Source organism: Sprattus sprattus (genome assembly GCF_963457725.1).
Source record: "Sprattus sprattus genome assembly, chromosome: 19".
Taxonomy (NCBI): domain Eukaryota; kingdom Metazoa; phylum Chordata; class Actinopteri; order Clupeiformes; family Clupeidae; genus Sprattus; species Sprattus sprattus.
The window spans coordinates 17,949,899-17,963,580 of NC_137917.1; the positions used below are offsets into that span (position 1 = coordinate 17,949,899).

A 13,682-nucleotide genomic window follows, 5' to 3' on the forward strand; every position below is an offset into this window, starting at 1 on the left:
AGCTCAAATATCAACAACCTCTCTCAGAACCAAATTGCAGACTGTACCTTTAATCAATGTAGTTTAATTGATGTTTGGCAAACCGAATGCTGTTGGGACACACAGGTGTTTGGCGGAGAAGATGGCAAACAGGATGTGAGTTAGACATCCTAGCCTTCTATAGGAAGAAGTGCTGACTGATGGAACTGCCATCTTAAACAAACACCCCCCCTCTCACCCCGGGCGTGTCTGGCTTTATTCTAGTGAGCCGTTACAGAAGAACAGGAACTGCTTCTCCGTGGCATAATGGCCTTCAATGACAGTCTGACACTCTTCATAGTGCCCTTCCTGGTTCAAGGTTATGGGTCAAGTTGTTTATTTACTTAGTATTTCTGCACTTCTACTTCATTTATTTTATTTATTTATTTATTTTTTGCCATTAAAAGTAATACATTGAGTAAATATGTTGTGGCAAAATGGAGGTTCAGTTGGTGATGGCTGGTTGTAATCCCTGGTGTATGTGTATAGAATTCAAATGGAAATTCAAATTCAGTATTGCCTCTCTCTCGCTCTCCCTCACACCCTATCTCTCTCTCACCCTCCTGCTTTCCCTCTCTCTCTCTCCCTTCCTCAGTCTATCTCAGAACTGAATGCAAATTCACACCCTTTCAAATGGGATATCAGTTCTGGAGAAGTGCATCTAACTGCACTCTTCAGGGATGTGTGTGTGTGTGTGTGTGTGTGCTACATGCATCACCTTTTGTTATTTTCTCCCTTTGTCCTTATGTTAAAAAAAAGAATAGCCCATCAAATTCAGTATGTTTAGGACGGAGTATGTGCACAAGTGTGGATATACAGTATATAAGTGTTGTAGTTGCTGCTGTCTTGCGTTTTGATAGACTTTTACATCTCCATGTATACAGTGCATCTATAGAAGTTGTGTGTGTGTGTGTGTGTGTGTGTGTGATTGGCACGTGTATGTGTGTGTGTGTGTGTGTGTGTGTGTGTGTGTGTGTGTGTGAGTGTGTAGGTGTATGTGATTGGCACGTATATGTGTGTATGTGTGGGTTTGTGGGCATGACCCCCTCTTCCTCAGTTCCTCCACCCCTTTAACCTACTCTAACAAACCTGCACTTTCAAAAACATACAGACACAAATCCAGACCCTGTGTGTGTGTGTGTGTGTGTGTGTGTGTGTTAGGCAGAGCGAGAGAAGGCATTTGTTAGAGACACCAATGCAACAATGAAACTGAGAGAAACACATGAACAACAATCGGTATGCAATTGTTTTTTAATTACTTTTTCACGTGTGTGTGTGTGTGTGTGTGTGTGTGTGTGTGTGTCTGTGTGTGTGTGTGTGTGTGTGTGTGTGTGTGTGTGTGTGTGTGTGTGTGTGTGTGTCTTCAAGCATGCGTCCCACAGCAAGAGGACTGAGTGTGAACTGGGAGACAGACATTGGTTGAGTTGTAGCAGTATCTTATGGGGATTCTGCCTTTTTTGCTAGAGTCTGTGTGTGTGTGTGTTGCATTTGAGACCTCTTCCATCATGTGACTGCACAATGCGATTTCTGTGTGTGTGTGTGTGTGTGTGGTGTCTGCTAGTTGAAAATTATTTGAAGTTTAATATTACTTGTATATGCTAAATGTAATGTATTGCACAGTTCTACATGAGACAGGATTGAGCCCATCAGTTCTTCTGGCTCAGTTGGATTCAAGTCAGGGTGTGTGTTTTTGGTTTTGTTCATTTTATTTTACGAGTTAATTACTTGAGGAATGATTCAAATAATTATAATGAATAACAACAATTACTAAAAAAGAAAATGTATTGTAGGTTGGAAATAATTAGAACAATTAATACATTTAAATAAAGAAATAATAGTAGTTAGTCTAGTTGTTTCATAACATGCTCTTACAACTGCAGTTTAATTAAAAACTGCGCTTTACATTTCCGTCTGCTATGTTAATTAATTTTTAATTAAGTTTTAAGAATGACAATTAGTTTTCTAAATGTTTTCACTGTTCTTGAGGAGATTTTTCCTGTCTCGCTTTCTTTATGAGAAAACTGTTTGTCACAATGTGTCTTTGATGTGTTTTGAGGCTGCCACGAAAAGCTCTTCTGCTGTGACCTTATAACATCGAAATCACAGCCTATGCAGACAAACATAATTATAGCTCGTCTGAAGTGAAGCCCCTTTTTGGTTTCAAGTCAGATTAAAAGTGATCTCTGAATATTTGAATGTGATTCAACCAAGTAGAACTCATCACAGAGTACCGTAAAAAAACACACACACAATCATGGAGAAGACATTGTTGTCACACACACACACATGCACACATTATAAGTGTGTGTGCATCTACTGTATTTTAGTATGCCATCCAACCTTCCCTTAAGCCAGTGAAACATGACATCAGAAATGCAGGACTTTCCTCTGCTGCTTTCCCAGTTAGACCCTGATCATTTTTTCCCCCTTGCGTCTGTCTGTGTGTCTGTCTGTCTACTGGCTGCACTCATACGCACAAGGCACTTGCTGGAAAACGTCCGCAGACTCAGTGGAAAATTATTACAAATGCCTCCAGGCCTGACAGGTTAGTGGTCGGCCATAGTTTAGCGTGAAGAGGGTGAGCAAAGCATATATCCATAATGAACTAGCGAATAACGGGTGTGTGGGGAATGTAAGTAGAGGAACAGAGGCTTTTTTGGGGATTTTGGGGGATTGAAGGGTGGGGGCAGACAGAGAGGAAAAGAGACAGAGAGGAGAAGAAACAGAGAGAGAGAGAGAGAGAGAGAGAGAGAGAGAGAGAGAGAGAGAGAAAGGGCCAAGAGAAATAGAGAGAGAGACAAGGAAACCATATTGACGGAGGGGAAGAGTAGAAGTGAGTTGTCACTCACTGGTGTGGGAGTTAAGAATCCGTTCTGAGGCAGAGAAAGATGTTGGTTACTAAGAACGATAAAAATGTTGCACACATTTAGAAACAGGTTTGTGTTGGAGAGACAGAAAAGCGAGGCAGTAGTTTTCCCCCTTAAGAGGGAAAGAAATTGACTGTTTTGTTGTTTTTTTCTAAGCCCTGGGATAGTGCCTTGTGTGTCAATGCGTGTGCCATTTGAAGTTCTCGGCAACATTCTCGTTCTGCCTCAGTATGTAATGCTTTCCCCATGTCTTAAAAAAAAACACATTTAGTTTCTCAATGGATGACATCGACATTGACATTGCCCCCCCCCCCAAAAAACGAATTTAGTTTACCAAATTTGTTGCCATTATGTCGGGATGAATGTGTGCGTGTGAATTGGTGACCCACTGTCTACTTCCATTTTTCGCAAGTGACTTGAAAGCCGTTTGAGACACACTTATGCAATATTTATGGTGAGTGAAGGGACATGAAAGACTAAAAACACAGTGACTAATAGAATTGAGAAAAGGCTGATCCAGAGAAAGAGAGAAAGAGAAAAGAGAAGTGGGGTGAGGGGGTGTGTTGTGTGTCGTGTGTTGTGTGTGGGTGCTTCTCATCAGTACAAGACCACTTACTGTCACACACAAATCCAGCCCCTGTGTGTGTGTGTGTGTGTTGGGCGGAGAGAGAGAAACTTACTGTCATTAGTTTTGAGTCTTTTTGTTTCGGCTGGAGGTAGCAGCTTTTCGCTGTTAACCACATTTGTGACCAAACCGTCTGAAAGGTCCTCACATTGATCAGCTTCTGGGATATGCTTTGTCACTAAGAGTCAGAGACGTGTGTGTGTGTGTGTGTGTGTGTGTGTGTGTGTGTGTGTGTGTGTGGTGTGTGTGTGTGTGTGTGTGTGTGTGTGTGTGTGTGTGTGTGTGTGTGTGTGTGTGTGTGTGTGTGTGTGTCATGGTGTGAAACAGGGCCATGAACAAGAATACCTCCCTTTACCCCACACTAATGTGTTTGTGCGTGTGTGTGTGTAAATTTCAATGTCATATACGTATATATATATATATATATATATATATATATATATACACACATACACGGTCATATATATGGTCATGTCATGTATAAATATAGAATGGGAAAACCACTTTACTGTTCTGGAAACTCAAACAAACAAACTGGCGTCTCTGCCCACGCCATCTAAATCCTTTTTTTGTCTCTTTCGGTTTTCTAACAACCGGCCAGATCTTCACCTTCTGTTGTTCAAAAGGCATTTGTCAGTTCAAGTACTGCGTCATCACTTTCTGTTATTAGCTCTGCCACCACATGCCCATAACATCCCACACCTAAGCGCTCTGTTTGGCGTATGCTCTTCTGCTATGCAACAGCTTCTCTGCGCCATGTTAGTCTATTTTTTTTCCTGAGAAGCAGGAACCTGGGCAGTGCTCTGCTCAAACTATCATAAGCAACTTTCCCTTTTCTTCTTCACCCATTTTGTCTTTTCAGAGCTCTGCTTTGCACGGCTCTTGGGTAGAAAATGATTGTGTGGGCCTGTATTCACTGCACATGATGGGGAACCATGGCCCTCTCTCTGCTAGATCTGTTTGATTCTTCTCTTCTTTTTCATCTCCTTCTCTTCTTCTTCGTCTTCTTTTTCTATCCGGCTGCAGGGGTAGACATGTTGTTGACCACTTCTGCACACTTTGCACACTTCCTCCTCTCCCTCCTTCCTCCCTTACCTTTCGCCGATGCTCTCTATCTTTTTCTCTATCCAGGAGAGATGGGGCATGTGTATATAAAATGTGTGTGTGTGTGTGTGAGTGTGTGTGTGTGTGTGTGTGTGTGTGTTCTTTCTTATTTAGGCTGTTAAATCTCAAAGAATGGTTACAATCATGTAGAGTGCGCTGAGGCCATGAAATATTTGTTTCGAGCCTTTAAAAGTTAGATGTTCTTCTGTGCGAATCTGATCGCCTATATCCATATCACATGTATTACACCTCTTAAAGAGAATATTACGAAATTCTGATATCCTTTTTCTTAATGTAGCAATCATTTTGTTTTGGATATCATGTTATTTTCTTACTGACGCGTACATTTTGAGCTTTACCGTTGACTGAAATGAACAGGAAAATTGTTTGTCGGAAACTTACGATCTTTTCGGAAGCCGCTGATACGTTTGGAGAGGGGGCGCGTAGGCGAGTTTGAGGGGGGGAAGTTAAAACCAAATCGTCATTCTCCCTTCATCTGCAAACACCTTTTCACAAAGCAGGAAGGTACCGCCAGAGAGAGTGAAAGAAGTAGTGTTGCCCCCCCCACCCCCCTACCTCAATCGAGAGCGAGCCGCAAGAGGTCTAGGTGGTCTAGGTGTTCTAGGAGGAGGTTTGAGAGAGGGATCACGAGTGTTGGTGAATGCCAGAAGCTTCTCCTAAACATCAGAGAGAGCGAGTGAGAGAGCGAGCGAGGGAGCAAGGGAACCAAGCTGATACAGGTACAATCGGTAGAGGTAGGAGAAGAAAGAAGAGAGCAAGCGAGTGAAGAACACGGATGCCATGACGCACACTCTACCTCGGCTCCCGATGAGCGCCCGGCACTCTACCATGAGGCATACAACGGTAGGCACAAGGAGAAGCTCTACTCACCTAACTCAATTTCACACACACACACACACACACACACACACACACACACACACACACACACACACACACACACACACACACACACACACACACAACGCAAACATTCACACACCAACACAATCGCAATCACAGTGGTTAGCGGTGGAGAAAGGTTGTTGTGTTGGTGTGACAATGGTGGTAGGTGGAGTGTGTGTGTCTGTCTGTCCGTCTGTCTGGGAGTTTATATCTGTATGGGGACATGTGGAGTACATGTTGACCTCTTACACGGACAGCACAATCGAACTCCACCAATAGGCCGAGCAAAAATGCCGCCTGTTTCGAGGGAAGTCCTGTTCCTCGAGTTTGTGTGTGTGTTTGTGTGTGTATTTGTGAGAGAGAAAGCGAGAGAGTGTGTGTGTGTGTTTTGGAGCAGGTTATTCAGGTGAACAGAATACGTGTTGAGCAGGCCATGCTGGTTACCGTCAAGGGAGCACATTATGTGGTGTTGGGAGACCCGCTTGTCGTTGTGCTAAGGGGAGAGGTAGTTGGTTGTTGGTGGAAAATTACGAAGGCACAGATTTGTGTGTGTGTGTGTGTGTGTGTGTGTGTGTGTGTGTGTGTGTGTGAGGTTTGTGTACCAGGGGGGTTTTGGCAAGACTCTAAGGAAGAATTGAGAGAGGGAGTAACTTAAAAGAAACTTGAAAGTGGTCATGAAAAGGCAGATTTTCACACACACACACACACACACACACACACACACACACACACACACACACACACACACACACAGCTTAGGTAAATTCTGCTGTGTTTCCCTCCTTGCTGGCGGAGTGCAAGATGGAAGTGTCTGCTGCCGAGGCACGTCAGAGGAAGTGAGTGAGTGGGTTCTTGCAAGGATGGAAAACTATCTCCAGGCTCCAGTATATACATCATGTTAAACACACACACACGAAAATATATGGATACACACAAATACTGGCTCATACTTCATACACTGTATAACACTTCATACACACTTATGCTCAAACACACACACACACACACACACACACACACACACACACACACACACACATACACATGCACAAACACACAAATACACTTGCGTGCACACACACACACACACACACACACACACAAAATACACATGCACAAATACACTTGCGCACACACACACACACAAACATAAAATACACATGCACAAAAACACAAATACACTTGCGCACACACACACACACAAACATAAAATACACATACACATGCACAAAAACACATACACTTGCGCACACAGACACACACACTAATACCCACGTGTGCTGCATCTCACTGGCGTACCTGAAAAGTGATGAGGCTAACTGCACCTATGATTGGGCCCCTTTGCTGCTCTCTCTATTTTTACAGCGCGAGATAAAGCTCTAATGCCCTCCTCCCCTCCCCCTCTCTTCCCCTCTCCCTCTCTTCCCCTGTTTCATGACACCACAGCGCTTCTCTCTAGTCCTGTTGAAACAGAGATATTGCTCTATCGTCGTTAAGAGAACCCCTCATTATGCCACCTTTGCTTGATAACACTGAACCAAAAAGAGGCGGCATAATGCTGTCCCAGTGTTTGTTTGCATACAGCGCGGTGGTGTTCCGGTACCAGAGGTGCAACGTTTAAAGGTGAATCTGTAGTCCAGGCGACAAGTGTCACTCAACAAAATGAAGAGGGGTGCGATCATTCTACCCCTCAGTGGTCTCCTGATATTTATGTAAAACTCTGAACAGTTCATATCGAGACAAGTGTGTGTGTGTGTGTGTGTTTTTTTTTATATTGTTATTATTATTATTTGTATTTATTTTTTCAGTAACGTGTATATTACAAAAAAAACGTGTGTAGCTTACACTCTTGTGTTTAGAAAATGTGAACTTGCGTTTCTTAACTTGCAAATTACTAATTACTAGTTACTGCACTTAACTCATGTTAGTTAGCTAGGTAGCTGGGTTGCCATAGACAATACATGCCCTGAGCCAGTTCATCATCAGTGACAGATTATGAAACCCCTGCTGCACCGATCGCCAAACCTCTTCATTTTTGTTGGGCGAAACTTGTCGCCAGGACCATAAATTGGCCTTCACATAGCGTCTAGCTTGACCTATAATGCCACATTCGAGACCACTGTGAACTTGGATATTACCAACTCTGAAAATTGCACTAGAATGCCAACTCTGAATCAAAAACCCAGAGAAAAAAACCTTTCAGTGAGGTCCTTCATTTAATCTGTTTGACATTGTTTTCATTATGGTGATGAATAGAGATCTTGACTTGATCAAAGGTTAAAATCTTTTTTAAATGTTTGAGAAGATGCATGGAGAAAAAATGAACAGTACAAAATTATTGATACCTAGCAGCTAGAAGTAAAATCCTGTGATAAATCATCACCACATCATAGTGTTTGCTTTTGGCTGAAACGCATTTAATTTGGAGCTGGGAAGAATCATATTGGACATTCCGAATTCCAAGTTGTCTCAAATGAACCATACCATACACTTTGGAAATCAACTTGCCTGTTACTTTCAGAAACAATATGGCCAAACTTATTGGTGGCAGGTTCTTAAAAGCTGTAGACTCAAGCAAAGTCTTGCTTCATTTTGGTTAGTGTAGGCTGTGTCTCTTACCCCTATCCTGCCATGCCTGCTCTCCCTGCCCCCCCCCCCCCCCCCCCCCCATCTGTCTTTGTACGCTTTAGACAGAACGGCGAGGTGAATGGAGGGGAAAAAAGCCCAATTGTCTGTCCTCCACCCTCCTCTTTCTCTCTTTTAACCTTTACCTTTCTCTTTCTCTCTATATCTGTCTTTCTTTTTCTCTCCCTCCTCTCTATCATTCTCACATACCTTCTCTCTCTCTCTCGCTCGCTGTCTCTCTTGTCTGATCCCTTGATCCTGTCCCCTCTGCCAGATTCAGCGCAGGCTGATGACCCTGATCTAGTAATCTGTCAGGGGTGGGGTGGGGTGTGGGTAAGGTTTGGAAGGGGGAGGCTCAGGGCTTAATCTCCAGTTCAACAGACCTGCCACACGTGAAGAGTAGACCAGTGGCACGCTGACGTTGCCTGTGGCTTGCCCACAGCTGTGTGGCAGCAGCAGCAGCATCTCCGTTGGGGCCCCTCGTCCTGGGTGTGCCCGCCTAGCTGTGCATTTGTGATGAGAGCAGCAATAGTCTGCCACTCAGGAGTTAATTCATTTCTCAACACGATTACATTTTAAATCTCAGTTTTTGGTTTATTTAGCTTTTACTTTTAGAAAAAAAGTGTGATTTTGAATTATCAGTGTGTCGATTTTTTTGAAAGTTCAGAAACAATCATTTCTAGTGTATTGTTTTATTTATGTTTTCTTTGTGATAGTAAAAAAAAAAAAAAACGTCTTATTTATTCATAATTTGAATGGGTGTCTGTAAAGATGATTTGAGCAGTCAGGCTAATCGTAAGAGTTTGTTCTAACATGTAATTTGTTAGAAGTAGTATCAGTTTTCTTTGTATTTCTTCACTTTAACACCTCTTCTTACGCTTTACCAAAGCAACGCGGTTTCTTTTTATGATTGTTTCTGTTTCTGTTTGTTTTCTGGTTGTTTTCATCTTCTGCAATTTACGCTTCCATCTGATCCATTCATTCAATACACACTGCCGAGATTTTTAAATGACTAAAACATTTTTCTGGAAGTCCTATTCAATGAAAGGTGTCAAAAGAATCTGTCAAAAGAAACACAAAATTATGTTGTTTAATGCCGGTTGGTAAACCAGTATCTCAAGAAAAAGTAGCGTAATTGACTTAGTTTCACTTCATTAATAGACGCAATAGAGTAGACATTTCCACACCATTTTGTTGATGTATTGTTATCTCCAACTTACCTGTGTGTTTTTGCCGTATTATCTGTGTGTTGGTGTGTTTCTTTTTTGAAAGGTTACATTTCATTCAGAAATATTTAGATTTTCCTCCAGTTGTGGTTTTGGTATGCTGATGTTTTTACATCAAAAGTTCAGTGAGAGCTCTGACTAATTTTTGACTTGACAGTATGACCGTATACTGCAAAAAAGGAATCCAAAAACCGTGAAATTTAATCACAAGTAATTCTGTCCATTTATTTCCAGTTGATTTGTCAACATTGTGTAGTTTAATTTCTGAATTAAAATGTGCTTACATATTGACTGTAAGCTTATTTAAAAGTAAAGTGCTTTGAATGCTGTGTTCAGCGCTGATCCATTTAAAAAAGTAAAGACAAATAGGTGAAACACTGAAAGTAGAAAAATATATTCAAAAGATGGTGGATGGCAAGATGGCAGGATGGTGGATATAAATGCATGTGTGGAGTAATATTTTTATGAGCCCAATACTCAATCATTTCCATAAAATCCATGCTTTTCGTCCCCCCGTCCTCTAGGTGGCGATGTCTCCAGGAGAGGACGGCCTGATTGGGATCCCGTTCCCGGAGCACAGCAGCGATCTGCTCTCACGTCTAAATGCCCAGCGCCGGGCGGGGCTCCTGTGTGACCTCACGCTAACCTCGCGTGGCTTGCGCTACCCCACCCACCGCTCTGTCATGGCCGCCGTCAGCCTCTACTTCCGCCGGCTGTTTGGCGCCGAGGATGAGGATGAAGGGGGCTGTGAGGGCGCGGGGGTGGGCAACAGCTGCAGTGTCTGCCAGCTGGACTGTGTGGCACCGGACGCCCTGGACGCCCTGCTGGAGTTCGCCTACACGGCCACGCTGACCATCCGCAGCTCGGGCATGCGCGAGGTGCTGAAGGGCGCCCAGCTCCTGGGCATCCAATGCGTGGCCGACGCCTGCCGAGATATCCTCGGCGAGGCAGCAGATGAGGCGGAGCCAGAGGCTGCCGCCGTAGCGACGGAGGAGAGAGAGGCAGTGGACGGGTCGGAGCCCAGAGTGTCACGCCGCAAGCGGGACCGGCGACACGCTCCGAAAGCCCCGTCCCCTGCCAGGCCCCTGTGGAGGCAAGTGCAGGAACCACCCCCCACCCTGGTCTCGGGGCACCCGCGCCCCAGCCACGGGCTCTCGCTCACCCCCACGCCCGGCAGGGACGAGCACCAGCTGCACCACCCACACCCCGCTGGCTACAACGGCGATGCCCAGGGCGGGCAGCGGAGGCCGCTGGTCAACGGAGGGGCCCACTGGCACCAGGAGGGCACGCTGGCGCCGCCTGCCGCAGATGACGCCATCTCAGACGACGAGAGGGGGCAAAAGGTGGGAGTGGCCACACAGGCACCGCCTCCCATCACTGAAAGGGCCGCTACAGCGGGAGGGGCGGGGCCTGGGGGCAGGAAGAGGAAGTCGCAGACCCCCCAGCAGTGCCCCGTTTGCCAGAAGATCATCCACGGGGCGGGCAAACTGCCCCGCCACATGAGAACCCACACGGGCGAGAAACCCTTCCAGTGCATAGCCTGTGGAGTGCGCTTCACCAGGTGTGTGTTTATATATGTCTGTGTTTGTGTGTGTGTGTGTGTGTGTATGTGTGTGTGCGTGTGTGTGAACGAGTGTCTGTCTGTCTGTGTGTGTGTCTGTGTGTCCAATATGTGTGAAAATCTCTCTCCCACTGTGCGGCGTGATTAGTGTCCGACGGCCCTATTTATGATAATCACTGGCTAATACTCATCTGTCCTGCCCTGTGTCCTTTAGGAATGACAAGCTGAAGATTCACATGCGTAAGCACACGGGGGAGAGGCCCTACCCCTGTCCCAAATGTAATGCCCGCTTCCTGCACTCCTACGACCTCAAGAACCACCTCTCCCTGCACAGTGGCGCTCGCCCCTTCGAGTGCCCGCTGTGCCACAAGGCCTTCGCTCGCGAGGACCACCTGCAGCGCCACCGCAAGGGCCACAGCTGCCTGGAGCTGCGCACGCGACGCCCACGGCGGGCATCTGGGCTGACCGGGGCCGAGGGCGCGTCGGACGGGGGAGGGGCCGGCGGAGGCCAGCAGGAGCATCTGCAGGGTCACCCAGGCTCGTCCCCAGGCTTGGCTCCTCCTATGGTGTACCATCACCAGGACCCAGACGGCCCAGGGCATCTCCCCCTGCAGGCGCTGCCCCTGCTGGGGCACAGGATGCCCTTTACTGGCCTGTGGAGGGGGGTGGAGGGCCTCTCCGCTGGGTTGGAGGAGGAAGGGGCGGGGGGGTCACCTTCAGCACATCCCAGCAGACCCCCACCGCAGGGAAGGGATGAAGATGATGAGGAGGAAGAGGAAGAGGAGGGAGGGGATGAAGGAGAAGAAGAGGAGGAGGATGAGGAAGAATAAAGAAGGAGGGCAGATCGGGCACTGAATGTGTATGATGGCGAGAAGCAATATTTGCGTGTGTGTGTGTGTGTGTGTGTGTGTGTGTGTGTGTCTGTACGGGAATCCGTGCTACTCTTCTTCGCCCTCTTCATATTCATGGTACTGTTCTTCCATAGAGCTCTCCTCGACTCAGGCAAACTGACCTGTGAGATGAATGACTTCATTACAAAGCGCTTAAAGTAAATGTGGAAAAAACGGGTCTTTCTGATAATCAATGTTTCTTTCCGGATCTTGGATGCTTTATTTTTGTTTCTTGAGCTCGTATTCTGTTTTACGTTAGCTGGTTGGTCTTCTTTAAATGTTTAATTTTAACTTGCTATATGTCAGAATTATTTTTGTTAATATATGCTTGAGGCATGGGGTATGGTTGATTCCTATTACTATGCAATCATGTACTGGAGCAATGGAAGGAACTGTAAAGAGGGACTCACTTAAAGTAAAAGCCTTTTGTAATGCCCACCAGAGTGGCATCTTACAGCGTAACCCATGTGGTTGCTGCCACCTACTGGTTTGGTGATGGTACTATGACTTGCAGGTGCAGTAACCATAGCATCTTTTTCAGGCTCTCCAGTAATGTATGTAAACCCTTTTTACAGGAGAGAAGGTCACTCATAATGCACATCTTCTGCTTACAATGGGATTAACTTCTAGAGTTTTTATTTACATATTCATATTAGTCTTTATGTTGGCTAACATGTGTTGTAGCCTCACGTACCAAAGATTCCATTTAAGTAGAGGTTTATTTATCAAGATGAATATATGCAATTGAATTCTTGAATGATCAAACATGATCAAGATTTTCTGAAATCACCACATTCAGTCACCTGCTCAAGGTCTGTCTCTGCGTCCCCTGGCTTTCAAGGGATGTGATGGTTGTCTGTGAGTCCTAATGAAGCTGGGGTTTCTGATACAGACCAGAGTCTATTTCTGAAATCAACCCCCTTTCTGAGGCTTATTTAAATATGTACGACCAAAATTAATTTCTGGGTGGGAGGTCCTAGAAGCATTTTTTTTTTGTTTACCTTTCGACTTGACAACGAAGTTTGTTTTTTGAGCAGTCTTCATATGATGACAGTCTTCCAAAGTACTCCATCTTTTGTTTCGCTTTTGTAATAAAAAAAGAAGGGAGAGAGAAAAAAACGAGGAATGAAAAAAAGGCAAATAATTATGTGAGTACCCTCTGCGTAGGCTATTTATTTATTTATTGTCTGGTATTTATTGTGGCTTTTCCACTTGAAATTTAGAGTTTGGTAGCATATAGTTTGTTCGCTCACCATCCACCTTTAGGCCTTTTCCCCTTCTCGAATGCACAGACCCTCAGGCACGTGCCTAGGAGCCCTTTTGAAACCAGTCTTAAGTTGATGTTGTTGAAGTGCTGTTGCAAGCAGTGGCCACAAAGGCCTATGCCTACTGTACTAAGGGGCTATGGGTGCCCTGATAGCCATACCCCCCCACCCCACCCACCCTTTTTGCAGTTTTTTGCACATCGAACCCTTGTGATTATACTGCATTCCACTTTCAGGCAGTAGCTAATGCTGAAGTGGACGTAGCCCAACTCCACCCCAGAGACAGCTACTGTCTGGCCCCAACCCCACATCTGGGGATAGAAAAGCAAAAGATGGTGAAAGAGATGGGACACGGGTTACGAGAGAACAACAATTTTGCCTTTTTGAATAAAGAGTGGACATAGTGTTGTATGGATTACTATCTTAAGAAAATAAGATATATATATATATATATATATATATACAAAAACATATATGCCTCATGAGTCCAACTTTTGAAAATTATGAATGAAGATGTGTTCCTTCTTCACGTATAGATTCTGGTACTGTCTGACTGCAGTTTTGTTGGTTTGTTTTTGTTTGTTTATATGGTACA

General features: G+C 45.0%; 1 protein-coding gene across 1 annotated transcript; it reads left to right on the forward strand.

The window, feature by feature from the left end:
- Positions 1-5,275: 5,275 nt before the first annotated feature.
- Positions 5,276-11,762, forward strand: zbtb7b (zinc finger and BTB domain containing 7B; the record flags this gene model as incomplete). Its single annotated transcript, XM_080858030.1, is given in 4 exon segments — positions 5,276-5,387; positions 5,390-5,478; positions 9,896-10,932; positions 11,147-11,762. Coding segments are annotated over 4 exon segments (1,854 nt in total).
- Positions 11,763-13,682: the final 1,920 nt, after the last annotated feature.